This window comes from Anolis sagrei, chromosome 2 (genome assembly GCF_037176765.1).
Source record: "Anolis sagrei isolate rAnoSag1 chromosome 2, rAnoSag1.mat, whole genome shotgun sequence".
NCBI classification, from domain to species: Eukaryota; Metazoa; Chordata; class Lepidosauria; order Squamata; family Dactyloidae; genus Anolis; species Anolis sagrei.
In genome coordinates, this window is record NC_090022.1 from 18,538,392 (window position 1) to 18,553,386 (window position 14,995).

At 42.9% G+C, this 14,995-nt stretch overlaps 1 protein-coding gene across 3 annotated transcripts in view; it reads right to left on the minus strand.

Annotated features, from left to right (window-relative positions):
* The window catches only part of LOC132765246 (uncharacterized), a 29,405-nt gene extending 14,972 nt beyond the window's left edge, over window positions 1-14,433 (minus strand). The window contains exons 1-2 of one of the 3 annotated variants that reach the window (XM_060759492.2): window positions 14,263-14,433; window positions 1,371-3,042 (exon numbers count right to left, since the gene is read on the minus strand). In XM_060759492.2, the coding sequence (XP_060615475.2) occupies window positions 1,371-2,285 (915 nt within the window). In that variant the 5' untranslated portion in view covers window positions 2,286-3,042; window positions 14,263-14,433. Of the gene's footprint in view, window positions 1-1,370; window positions 3,043-7,857; window positions 7,932-10,801; window positions 10,945-14,262 lie in introns of those variants that run through there. The other 2 variants (XM_060759491.2, XM_060759494.2) reach the window with 2 other exon arrangements.
* Window positions 14,434-14,995: the final 562 nt, after the last annotated feature.

Here is a 14,995-nt window from a genome sequence, read left to right on the forward strand (position 1 = left end):
ATCCAAAACACCTGGAGGGCCAAAGTTTGCCCATGCCTGCTGTAGACCATACTCCTTAAACTAAAAAAGTAGCTAAAAAGTTACAATTACATTGTGTAAGGAGTAAAGTCAACAAGATACGACCAAAAAGCTATGTAGTTATACCTTATCTGATGCAGAAATAAATTACAAGTTGCTAGTTATGTCTAAGTAGTTACAGTGGACCCTCAATATCTGTTAGTTTTGTTCCAGTATACTCATGGAAACAAAAATTGGTCCCATTACAGTCAGCCAACCACATTTGCTGAAGTTAGGGGCACAGGACCTTCATGAAAGTGCTATTTTTAACCTCAGAGAATATCTTTATAAGAACATCTAGGTCTTCCAGCATGGCTCAATGGTCAACGTTCACACTAAGCCAACTGGAGGATCTACAGGTTCCAAGGAGAACATTTTAACCAAAACTGTGAATAATAAAATCTGCAAAGTCAAACTCACAAATGTGGAAGGGCCAACTGTTTATACATTGGTGTAGCAAAATGGCATCACTTGTATAAAATGGTGGATAAGTCAAACAGGTGTCCTTGAAAGTCCAGAACAGTGTTCCTCAACCTTCGTAATGCCACGACCCCTTAATACAGTTCCTCATGTTGTGGTGACCCCCAACCATAAAATTATTTTCATTGCCACTTCATAACTGTAATTTTGCTACTGTTATGAATTGTAATGTAAATATCTGATATGCAGGATGTATTTTCATTCACTGGACCAAATTTGGCACAAATACCCAATATGTCCAAATTTTAAAACTGGTGGGTTGGAGAGGATTGATTTCATCATTTGGTACTTGTAGTTGCTAGGATTAATAGTTCATCTACAATCAAAGAGCATTCTGAACTCCTCCAACAATGGAATTGGATCAAACTTGGCACACAGAACTCTCATGACCAACAGAAAATATGAAAAGGTTTGGTGGGCACTGACCTTGAGTTTTTGAGTTGTAGTTCACCTACATCCAGAGAGCACTGTGGACTCAAACAAGGATGGATCTGGACCAAACTTGGAACAAATATACAATATGCCTAAATGTGAACATAGATGGAGTTTGGGGCAAACAGACCTTGACGTTTGGGAGTTGTAGTTTCTGGGATGTATAGTTCACCTACAATCAAAGAGCATTCTGAACTCCACCAATGATAGAATTGGGCCAAACTTCCCACACAGAACCACCATGACCAGCAGAAAATACTGTGTTTTCCAATGATCTTTGGTGATCACCCTGACACCCGCTCATGACCCCAGGGGTCCTGACCCCCAGTTTGAGAAATGCTGGTCTAGAAGCTGTGAGTCAGAAAAGATCTCAGTCCTCCACACATCTTCATGCCGCTTACCTTTGACTCCAGTGGCATGAACTCATCCACCATGTCTTCACATGCCTCCTCTCCCAAGGGACTCTCCCTCTGAATTGGGAAGACGTAGCTATTCCTGGCCAGCACTGGGATCTTGCTGCCTTTGGGAACTCTCAGCTGTTTCCGTCCAATGCCCCTCAGGGCTCTCAGAGCCTCCCAGGACAGATCCAGCTCTGGCAAGGTATCCAACGACAGCATCGAACATGAATCTGCCTCCCCTAGACTTTGAGACCTCAGAGAGGCTCGGGAGCTTGCGTGGTGCACTGTGGGCATGCTCTGGGATTTATCCCGGCACAGGGGGAAGATGGGAGATGACACGCCCAGCCTTCTGGGGGTCCGGCACACCCACTCGTAATCAGAGTCCTCAACCCGCAGCCCGTGGCAGCTGCGGCATTGCCGGTTGCGGCAGGGTGAGCCTGGTTGGCTACTGTCTGTGTCGTTTGCCCAACATTCATATTCGGAGAGTGCCATGTCATCTTGCAAGAGACGCTGGTATCGGACATGTGGCAAATCTGCTATGCTGGCTGAGATCTCTTGGCCCGTGTAGGACAACACATCCTTTTCACCTGGAAACCGCCGTGCATGGATGTGGCGCAGGGAGCGGGCCAGTTGATCCTTCTCTGAAAGGAGGCGCTGGAGCCGGTCGATGGAGAGCGCTTGGACCCGGGCAATGACAGTGTCAAAGCGGTATATGCGGCCCAAGGCCTGGGCACACTTTCCGCAGAGGAACTCTCCACGGCCATCTCCACGCTGGGGCGGCTGTCGGTCAAGGACGAAGGACAGCACCACAAGAAGGTCAGGGCGCGAGTTGCCACTACTGCGGCTGAATAACCATCGCCGATGGTTGCCACGCAGCACTGCGCCACATAGGCGACAGAAATTATTGAGGCTATCCATGAATACTGAACCAAGAAGAAAGGGAATCTTATGTTCTCAGTTTACGTCCAGTCTCAGAAAGGGAAATCCTGTAGTCTCGGTTTCTCTCCAATGTTGGAAAGCAGAAACTTAAATTCTCAGTTTATGTTCAGTTTCCGAAAGGAGAATCCAGTATTTTCAGTTTCTCACCAATCTCAGAAAAAGAAATCTTGTATTCTCAATTTATGTCCAATCTCAGAAAGGGGAACATTATATTCTCACGTTCTTTCTAATCTCCAAAAGTAAAATCCTATATTCTCAGTTTCTCTCCAATCTTAGGAAATGGATTCCTGCACTGATCTAGTTCTGGACAATTATAAACTACTACAAGATCTACAAATTCTTCAAGCCTAAAAGGGCACCTTCAGCATATTCAGCTTTAACTTGGCTACTCAAAGAAAGGAACATTTCCAGAGTTTTCAGTCTCACTAACCGATAATAGGCTTCAGATCCCCGCTTTAGATCCAAATGTCTAGCATTATTTTTATTTATAAATATCAGGATCACTCCAACACAAATTCACTTTGATTTGTTAATCTGGTCCTCTCAAATCTTATTCTCATCCCAATTAAACCCAGAAATCAGTTTCTAAATTTTTGGTTTTTCCTGGTGTATTAGGGTAATCAGATAGAGATATTTCCAGCTGGGGAAAGTTCACAAGGTTAGTCAGATTCGGTTAGTGGAAAAGCAATCGTCTTTTCTTTTCACATTCCATCATCTTCTTGTTGTGGATTAATCCCTATAAAAACAGGGAAAAATAAGATCAGTAAGGTTTCTGCAAGAATGGCCAACATAAACAAACAATGAGCTGGATGGGCAAATATTTTGACCTGCTGGTACAAGATTACTCTTGATTTTCTAAGGAATTCCTGAGAAGTTGTAGTAGCGAACAGAATGAACTCTGTTACACTGGTTAATGAGTCGCTAGAAGCCATTAGCTGGCATGGTTATGGAACCAAGCTTTTGACTTCTAAAGTAACGAAGTGCAAGACGTAAATATGGAATATGTGTAATTGACATCAGGAATGGCTCGGTTTACAAGTTTGGATTATGTGATTTTAATGGTTTTATTAGGTGTTTTTAATTTTGATATTTCATGTTTCAATGTCCTATTATCTTATGGTGAATTTGTCCTATTGTATTTTATGCTTAGTCATATGCTGTTTGACGTATGATTTGGTTTATATATGTAAGGCATTGAATTTTGCCATTATTTTTTAAAACCACTTTGAGTTCCCCCAAGGGTGAGAAAAGCGGTATATAAATACTGCAAATAATAAATAAATAAATAAACTGTCCTCTATGAAAGAACTGGCCCAATACATTATGCCATTGAAATAGTGTCATAAATTATCTCCAAAGTCATGGTACATAGTATGGAAGGCCAACCAGATTATTTGTGTACCTCTGGCAGAAAATCCCACAAATATCTGGCAGGAATTTAAGTGGAAATCATCACCATCATTGTTATCATCACCATCATTATCATCACTAAAAATACAAGTTCACAATTTGGAGGAACTTCTAGATTCAGTTCTGAGCCTGAAGGCCCAGGTTTCAATAGTAACTAGGACTGTTTTCACATAGTTAAAGCTGCTATGCCAATTGCTCCCATTCCTGGAGAACTCCGAACTGGCCACAGTGGTTACGTCCTATTTGGATTACTACAGTGTGTTTCTACACTTTTGAATTAATGCAGTGTGACACTGTTTTAACTGCCATGGCTCCATGCAATGGAATCCTAGGAGTTTTAGTTTTACAAGGTCTTTAGCCTCCTCTACCAAAGAGTGCTGGTGCCTCACCAGATTACAAATATCTAGATTACATAGGATGGCACCATGGATGGTAAAGTGTGTTGTGGTAAATCATAGCAGGACCAAGTGTGTGTGTGTGTGTTTAATAAAAAAACATTATTGTGTTAATTATCATGTGCAGCTGGTAACGTAGGTCAACCAGCAAGCTTCGGCCATGCCCGATGGTGTATAACTGTATGAGTTTTTAGAATACACTTCTGGAGAGCTTCTGGAGAGCTTTTTGTCTGAGGAGATCTATGCTCAAAGGCTTTACTCTGGGGATCAGTTTGGAGAACCTACTATGAAGGAGGCTGTGGTGGAATAGCTATTTACTCAAGGTTTATGTTTTGCTCTCCCATCTGATTGAAGATTAAGATGCCTTATTCTATGTTTCTTATAAGGACTATGTAAGTTTGTGGCATTGTTTGATTTTTGTATGCAACACTGCAAGTTTATATTTCATCTCTGCTATTAAGGGTAAATATTTTTCTGTTCATTTTTCCTCTTGTCTGTGAATCTATTGCATTTGGACTTTGGGTGCTGGGTAAAATCCACTGCTACGCAACAAAGTGGTATTAAACAGCATTCATTCAACTTTGTAGCTGCACTCTTACATCTGCCGTCCAACCTCTTTTGGTTTCCCATCCATGTGCCGCCAAGGAACAAAGCTCCAACAACCACACAGTTTCCGCAGCTTGTGGACATACTGCAGATACCTACCTTTGCAGTGGCCAATGAGCATGAAGTTCTGAATAATCATATCTGTTAAATTCAATGTAAATGGCTCAAGCTAATTGCACTTCATCAGGGAGTTTATTCAGATCATTAATTTTAATGTAGTCATTTGCTATTATCTTGTTTTAGAATTTAGAATCAATTTTATACATTTAATCCTCAGAGGTAGATCTAAACTGAAATTGGACTAAATTTAACTGAAATAAATAAGCATGGAAACAATTACAGCCCTCAGGCATGTTCCAGAATGCGGTCCTTGGTCACACTACAGTTGTTTTTCCTCTACTTAATGGCACAGATAGATCTTCAAGGATTTCAAATCTAGGATGCATCTACATGGTAGAATTAATGCAGTTTGACACCACTTTAACTGTGATTGCTTGATGCAATGGAATCCTGGGAGTTGTCATTTGGAAAAGTACTAGCCCTCTTTGGCAGAGAGCAGTTTGAAAAACAACAACTCCCAGGACTCCATAGCACTGAACACTGGTTCCCAACCTTTGGTTCTCCAGTTGTTTTGGAATTCAACTCCCAGAAATCCCAGTCTGCTTACCAGCTGTTATTGGAATTGTGGAACCTGAAGTCCAAAACACTTGGAGGACAAAGGTTGGGAAGCGCTAATATTGAGCCATGGCAGTTAAAATGTTATCAAACTAGATAAATTCACCAGTGTAAATACTGAATTTGGAATATGATCATGAGCTGAAAAATTTAGGTCTAGAGACTGAGTCTGATGTTGAGAAAATGGATCCCAACTTATGAAACAGTATGAAATAATATAAACAGAAGCCACAGCTTCAGGAGTTTTTGTCTTACATTAACTTTTTGTATTAATTGTCTCTGGAATGCTGTCTGATCACACCCAAATTCCCTTCCTTTAATTTCCATAATCCCCTCACAATTAAGTCTGAGATGTGGAGGGAAGAACTCAATGAATTTGCGTCAGAGTTCCTGGGTCCGTTTCCTGCTCCCATTGCCAAGATCGGACTATCTCTGGGAAAGATCTGGCACATAGACCTCAAGCCAGCCTTACCTATTGAAATTATTTATTATTTATTTATTTAGGGCTTTTATATCCCGTCCTTTCTCAACCTCCGCAGAGGGACTCAGGACGGCTAACAAAGTGGCACCACATCAAAACATAAATATACAATTAACAGCAATGTAATAATAATAATATAAAACAGTATAAACAGTATAAAACCATATAAACAATATAAAAACAATATAGAAACAGACAACAAATAGTCAGTGGTCACCGATATAAATCATTATCCAAGGGCAGTCCATCAGTTCTAAATAAGTCAACACGTCAGTAGGTCAGCCTATTCTCCAAAGGCCTGATCCCATAGCCAGGAGTTTACTTGTTTCCGGAAGGTCAAGAGGGATGCAGCAGATCTAATTTCACTCAGGAGTGAGTTCCATAGCCAGGGGGCCACCACAGAAAAGGTCCTGTCCCTTGTCCCCGCCAGACGCGATTGTGACAATGGGGGAACAATGAGCAGGGTCTCCTCAGATGATCTTAGGGCCCTAGGTGGATCGTAGCAGGACATACGTTCAGACAAGTAAACTGGGCCAGAACCATTAAGGTCTTTATAGGCCAAAGCCTGCACTTTGAATTATGCTTGGAAGCTGATCGGCAGCCAGTGGAGCTGGCGTAACAAGGGTGTTGTGCGCTCCCTGTATCCAGCCCCAGTGAGCAGCCTGGCTACCGAACATTGGACTAGTTGAAGCTTCCAGGTAGTCTTCAGAGACAGCCCCACGTAGAGTGTGTTGCAGTATTCTATTCAGAATGTAACAAGAGCGTGGACCACCGTGGCCAAGTCATGGTCATATTCTCCAAGTATCTGTTGTGTACATCACACTAACCTTATTATGTTTACCAAAGTCAACACATTAATCTCATAATGGACTCATTTCCCAATGCCACACCACATTCCTTTCTGATCTTGCTTTGGAAGAAGATCAGCAAATGAACTGACATTTCAAATGCTCCAATGACAATTTATTGAAATTCCCATCATAGGAAGAACCAACATCCAAGGGAACCACTCAGTACACAGATCCGAGCTGGACAGTTTTTCAGTCAACCAGGAGCTCTTGTTGATTTTTTGAATAGTTGTCAGATAAAATAAAAATGCTCTGTATTTGCAAAATATTTCAGTACTTTGGAGTGTTTTATCTGCTGGCATCCTCTCTGGCCAGTGAGAATAAACCTCTGCTTTTACCTTCTACCTGACTATACTTGATTTGGCCTTGTGGGAAGCTAGACATGCTAGGCCTCTGAACCTGCGGTTTTAGCAGAGCTGAAATCACTCAGCAAGTTTCCAGAAACAGTAGGCCTCTTGGATGACCCGAGACTTGAACACAGGTTGAGATAAACCCGTTTGTTTAGCTCAAATAGTATTAAACAGAAGTTTGATCTGCCAGATTTCAGGGCCTGGCATTCAATCTTGAGGATTTGCATTTGTCGGCCAATCCTTGGGGCAAGAGTGCTACCTTCAAGCCACTTGTTGACTTATGGCAATGTCATGAATTTCATAAGGTTTCTTAGGCAAGGAAAACTCAGAGGTAGTTTACCCATTTCCTTCCTCTGAAAGCATCTGGTATTTGTTGTCTTTCTCACATCCTTGTAAAGATAGAGTATCCCTAACATGAGACAATGTACACAAACTTTTGTCTCATGCACAATATGTTTCCAGTCCCAATTCAAGGTGCAGGTTATCACCTAAAAAGCCCTAAACAGTTTGGGTCCTGCCTATCTTCACAATAGTGGGGAGCTTGGAGGAGTAGAGACATGCTTTTGTATATTTTCTCAAAACTTGAGAAGTACTGGGTGCGTTACATTCTGTGTGCAAAAAGTCACAATGCCGTGCTGGCAGAGCAAACCTGTAGAACGTGCTTAGGGCGGAGGCGAAAAGGGAAAGTCACCTGAGAAGATTTATGTGCTGGAGTCTGCAGGCTTTCTGGTGGTTTTATTTTCCTTAAAAAGAAATAGGTGTGCATTAATAGAGCATATTCCTTACCCTGCAGGTATTCCCAGGTGTGCTGTGTCTAGACACATCCTCGTCTCTTTTTCTGGCAGATAATAATCTAGATCTGTGTTATGATAGGAATGCAAGAATATTAATGGAGAATCCAGAAGGAGCTGACGGGCATTTCTTTTGCCCTGCTGTGCCAGATGGCGAAAGGGCTCACAAGTCTGACGCAGCATACCTTGAATTGCTGAGAAAACTTATTGGAATATGGCCTTTACCATGTTTGCATCTGCTCTCCCAGTAATCAAAACAGGCACTTTGGATGCATCTGCACTGTAATTTATTTATCGTGTCATCAGCAACCATTGTATTACAATTCTAACAGAGCAAAACAAACACACAGATTAAAAAGAACAAGGGGGGGGACACACAGATTTTGCAAATTTGGTATTTGGTTAAATGTCCTTTGACCAGTATCTGGCCACTTGGAGTGCCTCTGGTGTTGCCGCAAGAAGGTCCTCCATTGTGCATGTGGCAGGGCTCAGGGTGCATTGCAGCAGGTGGTCTGTGGTTTGTTCTTCTCCGCACTCACATGCCGAGGTTTTCACCCTGTAGCCCCATTTCTTAAGGCTGGCTCTGCATCTCGTGGTGCCAGAGCGCAGTCTGTTCAGCGCCTTCCAAGTCGCCCAGTCTTCTGAGTGCCCAGGGGGGAGTCTCTCATCTGGTATCACCCATGAATTGAGGTGCTGTGTTTGGGCCTGCCACTTTTGGACTCTCGCTTGCTGGGGTGTTCCAGCGAGTGTCTCTGTAGATCTAAGAAAACTATGTCTTGATTTAAGTCATTGACGTGCTGGCTGATACCCAAACAGGGGATGAGCTGGAGATGTCTCTGCCTTGGTCCTTTCACTATTGGCTGCTACTTCCCGGCGGATGTCAGGTGGTGCAATACCGGCTAAGCAGTGTAATTTCTCCAGTGGTGTGGGGCGCAGACACCCTGTGATAATGCGGCATGTCTCATTAAGAGCCACATCTACTGTTTTAGTGTGGTGAGATGTGTTCCACACTGGGCATGCATACTCAGCAGCAGAGTAGCATAGCGCAAGGGCAGATGTCTTCACTGTGTCTGGTTGTGATCCTCAGGTTGTGCCAGTCAGCTTTCGTATGATGTTGTTTCTAGCGCCCACCTTTTGTTTGATGTTCAGGCAGTGCTTCTTGTAGGTCAGAGCACGGTCCAAAGTGACTCCCAGGTATTTGGGTGTGTTGCCAGAGACGACTTGCACTGTAATGTTATAGCAGTTTGACACCACTTTAACTAGTATTGCTCCGTGCTATGGAATCCTGAGTTTTGTAGTTTTGTGAGATATTTACAAAACAGATTACAAATTTCAAGAATCCATGGGAAGGAGCCCCATGGATTCTTAACTATAGCGTCAAACTGCTATAGTTATGTAATGCAGACAATCTCTTTGCCAGATAGTACTACTACTATCCCTATGGATAGGAAAGTGGCTGATCCTGCAATAAAACATCAGCTTTGGGAAAAATTGAGAGGGGGGATAAGTTAATCAGAAGTAATAAGGAGGGAGATTGAAGCTAGGGTTGCCAGATCTCCCACCACAGGGGAGGAATCTCATGACAAATATGCTGCCTTGAAAGAGGCGATTTTTTCTCAATTGTTAGACTGTCACGTTTTGTGAAGAAATGATATTAAAGTTCTTAATTAGTCAGTCAACCGATTATATATATATGCCGTCCCCTGCCATGTGTTGCTGTGGCCCATTATGTGTATGTGTTTTTTGTGTGTGTGTATGTGTGCATATATTTGTATATATGTGTGTTTGTGTATATATGTGTGGTTTTGCGGGTGCATTATAATGTATTTTTTATTTTTTGGATTTTTTAATCTCTTCTGCTGTGATTTTCAGTGTTTTTATGACTGATGTTCACTCATTGGCCTGATAGGTGTACTGTGTCCAAATTTGGTGTCAATTCGTCCAGTGGTTTTTTGAGTTATGTTAATCCTGCAAACTAACACACACACATACAGATACCCCATAAAAATAGGAAAAGAATGGGTACAGATTCTCAAGGGCTGCTTTGTGGAGGGCACTGTGTAGCTTTCCAGTGTGACAGATGGATCAGGGCTATAAATCCAAAGGGCAGAAGGAGGACTCTGGATGCTACAAGGTTAGATAATAATAATAATAGCAGCCCAACCCTATCCTGTCTCTGGATCAAGAAGTTCAAAAGCTGGCCAAGGAGAAACGGGGCAGATGGTGATCGATTTGTCAAGGTAAACAAAAGAATGAGGAGATCAACACACAGAGAGAAGTAATCCATTTGCTCCTAGGAACAACTGCAGCATACGTCTGGAGCTTATCCCAGATGGATCCAGACCTTCAGCTTCCTTTAAAAGGTACAAGACTTACCCCGGATTAATTAATGTTTACCTTGCAAAAAAAAAAACCCTAACAAGCTTTGGGGGATATCAGGTTTGTCATGGCCATTCTCAGATCTTCCAGTCCAACCCCATTCTGTCATGTAGGAAGACACAATCAAAGCACTCCCAACAGATGGCCATCCAGCCTATGCTTAAAAACTTCCAAAGAAGGAGACTCCACCACACTCCCAAGCAGTGGCATATTACATTAATAATATCAGAAAGTTATCCCTAATGTTTAGGTGGAATCACTTTTCCTTCCATTTGAATCCATTGCTCTATTGTGCCCTAGTCTTCAGAGCACCCAAAAACAAATTTGCTCCCTCCTCAATGTGGCATCCTTTAAAATATTTAAGCATGGCTATCATGTTCCTTCCCAGCCTTCTTTAGTCCAAGCTAAACCTACTCATATGGCTTAGCTTCCAAACCTTTGATCACTTTGGTCGCCCTTCTCTGGACATATTTTAGTTTGTCAATATCCTTCTTGAATTGCGGTGCCCAGAACATGACACAGAGTGATTCCAGGTGAGGTCTGACCAAAGCTAAACTCACCTGTCCAAACTTCCAGGGAGCTTCCGGACACAGAAAAGGTGACACCTCCAAACTCTGTGCAGCCTCAGAGTTAGGATTGCAGAGGGAGAAGGTATATAAACACCTCCAGCCTTTTACCTGTCTTTCTCCTCTCCCTTACTCCACCCAGAGCAAAGGGCAAGGAGATTAATGCAGCACACCTGGCAGGTAGCTGAGCCACAAGCTCCGCCTCCCAGTTGGGGGAGGGGAGGCCTCCCACTCAGCGTTGTATAATTTTACTGTATTATAGAAACTGATTCTACTGAATTATTACAAAAATATTTTAATTTTTATTTAAAGTATTATTTATTTGAATTTTTTGCCATTTGCTTGAGTTCCAGTAAACGGAGAGTCTATTATACATCGTATCTACAACTACAAGACTACAACTATGGGTGCATCTATACACTTTTATTTATGATTTCAAATTGCTAGGTTGGCAGAAGCTAGGGCTGACAGTTGGGAGCTTGCCCCAACTCGCGGCTTCAAAGTGCTAACCCTCCGGTTAATAATAATAATAATAATAATAATAATAATAATAAAAACTTTATTTCTACCCCGCCACCATCTCCCAAGGGACTTGGAGCAGCTCACATGAGGCCAAGACCAACAACACACCAATAAAAACAACAAGCAATAAGCAAAATAAATAGTACAATTAATATATCTCAATTGTACTCATTGTACTATTTATTTTGCTTATTGCTTGTTGTTTTTATTGATGTGTTGTTGGGCTTGGCCTCATGTAAGCTGCCCCAAGTCCCTTGGGAGATGGTAGCGGGGTATAAATAAAGTTTTATAAATAAATAGTACAATTAATATAATTCAGGAGCCCCCAGTGGCGCAGTGGGTTAAACCCCTGTGCTGGCAGGACTGAAGACCGACAGGTCACAGGTTCGAATCCGGGGAGAGGCGGATGAGCTCCCTCTATCAGCTCCAGCTCCTCATGCGGGGACATGAGAGAAGCCTCCCACAAGGATGATAAAAACATCAAATCATCCAGGCGTCCCCTGGGCAACGTCCTTGCAGACGGTCAATTCTCTCACACCAGAAGCGACTTGCTCCTGACACGACTATCACACACGTAGACAATAACACATAAGGGTTTAAAACCCCGCTCTGCTACCACAGTCCCTTCTACACTGTAGAACGAATGCAGTTTGACCCCACTTTAACTGCTATGATTCAATGCTATACGATCTTGGAATTTGCATTTTGACAAAGTCTTTCTGGTGGCATCTCACCAAACGACAACTCCAAGGCTTCCCTAGTATTGAGCCAAGAAGTTAAATGGCATTCAGCAACTATTAAAAATAACACACAAACAAAGCACAGATCTGGGGCAAGTCACACTCTCTCAGCCTCAGGGGGAAATGTGATAAAAGCCTTACAGTGACTTGAAGGCACGGGGCAACAGCTTCCTTTATGCTTCCTTAATTGAGGCTTTTGTCAACAAAAAGGGAGAAACAAGCATTTAAACTGTTAACAAGTCAGGCGAGAACAGGTTACATTTCCACTGGCATTAAAAGCGCAGAAGAACAGAGGCGCCTTCACTTTTCAAAAGAGAAGTGTGGTTAGTGAGTAATAAACCTCTTCCCACAAATTAATATGAGACTTAGGGGGAGGCCCAGAGTTAATCTTATAATGGATATAAAGAACGAATGGCTTTGTGTAATGGTTAGAGTACTGGGAAACCCAGGCATCAGCAAACTTCAAATTTGGACTTCAACTTCCACAACTTATGTATTCATTTACTGTATTTGTATACCGCCCTTCTCAGCCTTCCAGCGACTCGAGGTGGTTTATAAGGCAAAAAGTCAATGCCATATTTATTTATTTATTATTTATTTACTTTATTTGTATACCGCTCTTCTCAGCCATTAGGCGACTCAGAGCGGATAACAGCAAGCAGCGGCAAAAATTCAATGCAAACATCAAACAGCCATTTAAAAACAATTAACACAATAATACACTAAGCAATTAACATCAATAACCATCAATAACATCAATAAACAACTCACTAGCGTCTCATAACTAAAATCATAATCCAAGCCCGTCATCCGTTGTCTGATTCCTATAATTCATTGTAATTCATTGCACTGCCTATTCAAACGCCTGTTCAAATAACCAGGTTTAGGGGTAGGGTTAGGGTCAAATAACCAAGTACAATATAAAAACGTTAACATCAATAAAATCATAACAATAACAATAAAACATAAATCAATAAAATCATTGTCCAGTCTCATCGTGTAGTTGCTCCGATTCCTATGTCCGTTACTCAATATTTGCAAATGCTTGCTCGAATAGCCATGTCTTGAGTTCTTTGCAAAACTACAAATCCTTAGCCATGGCAGTGAAAGTGGTGTCACTGCTATGAAATCCCGAAAGTTGTAGTTTTTACAAGGTCTTTTCTGCCCAAGAGGGCTAGTGAATCACCAAACTACCAACTCCAAGATGCGACAATATTGAGTCCAGGCAGTGAAAGGGGTGTCACACTGCATTCATTCCAGAGGCACCCAAGCAAGGAAATGTTCTGCTCAAGCCCTTGTCAAACTACAATGCCCAGAATGCCATAAAATCATAAGAGTTGGAAGAGAACTCATGGGTCATCCAGTCCAACCCCCTGCCAAGAAGCAGGAATACTGCATTCAAAGCACACCTGACAGATGGTCACTCTGCTTAAAAGCTTCCAAAGAAGTAGCTTCTACCACACTCCGGGGCAGAGAGTTCCACTGCTGAACGGCTCTCACATAGAATCATAGAATCCTAGAGTTGGAAGAGACCTCATAGGCCATCCAGTCCAACTCCCTGCCAAGAAGCAGGAAAATTGCATTCAAAGCACCCCTGACAGATGGCCACTCTGTTTAAAAGCTTCCAAAGAAGGAGCCTCCACCACACTCCGGGGCAGAGAGTTCCACTGCTGAACGGCTCTCACATAGAATCATAGAATCCTAGAGTTGGAAGAGACCTCATGAGCCATCCAGTCCAACCCCCTGCCAAGAAGCAGGAATATTGCATTCAAATCACCCCTGACAGATGGCCATCCAGCCTCTGTTTAAAAGCTTCCAAAGAAGGAGCCTCCACCACACTCCGGGGCAGAGAGTTCCACTGCTGAACGGCTCTCACAGTCAGGAAGTTCTTCCTCATGTTCAGGTGGAATCTCCTTTCTTGTAGTTTGAATTAGCATTGAGCCAGAGTAGGTCAAGCAGTGTAGTAGTAGAGCCACCCTGAGATGATCCCCCTTTTCAGCATTAAGGAAGTTAGTTCCCTGCTTCCTTTGATTTCCCAACTCTATCTCACTGCCAAAGACGACTCTTGTGAGTTTTTGTTCAAACCCTAAAAACCATACATTCTCCCTGTTGTCTTGGCTCCCCATCCAACTCAACCCCAAAGTCTAAAATGGGATACTTTCCCTTTCCAGCACCCCCAAAAGCGAGCTGTACCTCTCTCGGGGCTTCTCCTCCTCCACGGGCGCCTTTCCCTTTAAAGGGCATCCAGATCCCTCCTAATTGCCTTGCCCTGAGGTTTGGAGGCAACAAGCCACTTAAAGGGAGCGGGTGACGACGCCCACTAATAGGATTTGGCTGCAGGATCATCCGTCTGGCTGGGCAGCATTTAGAAGAGAGAGAAAGGGGCGGGGCCTCGCAAGCTTCCCTTGAGACCCATTGGCCCCAATGCCATGGACGGCCGCTAGGGGCGCTGCTGCGTTTGCTGTTGGGTGCCATCAAGTGATTAGTTGATTAGTTTATTTATTTATTTACTTATTTACTTATAGAATCATAGAATCAAAGAGTTGGAAGAGACCTCATGGGCCATCCAGTCCAACCCCCTGCCAAGAAGCAGGAAAATTGCATTCAAAGCACCCCCGACAGATGGCCACTCTGCTTAAAAGCTTCCAAAGAAGGAGCCTCCACCACACTCTGGGGCAGAGAGTTCCACTGCTGAACGGCTCTCACATAGAATCCTAGAATCCTAGAGTTGGAAGAGACCTCATGGGCCATCCAGTCCAACCCCCTGCCAAGAAGCAGGAATATCGCATTCAAATCACCCCTGACAGATGGCCATCCAGCCTCTGTTTAAAAGCTTCCAAAGAAGGAGCCTCCACCACACTCCGGGGCAGAGAGTTCCACTGCTGAACGGCTCTCACAGTCAGGAAGTTCTTCCTCATGTTCAGGT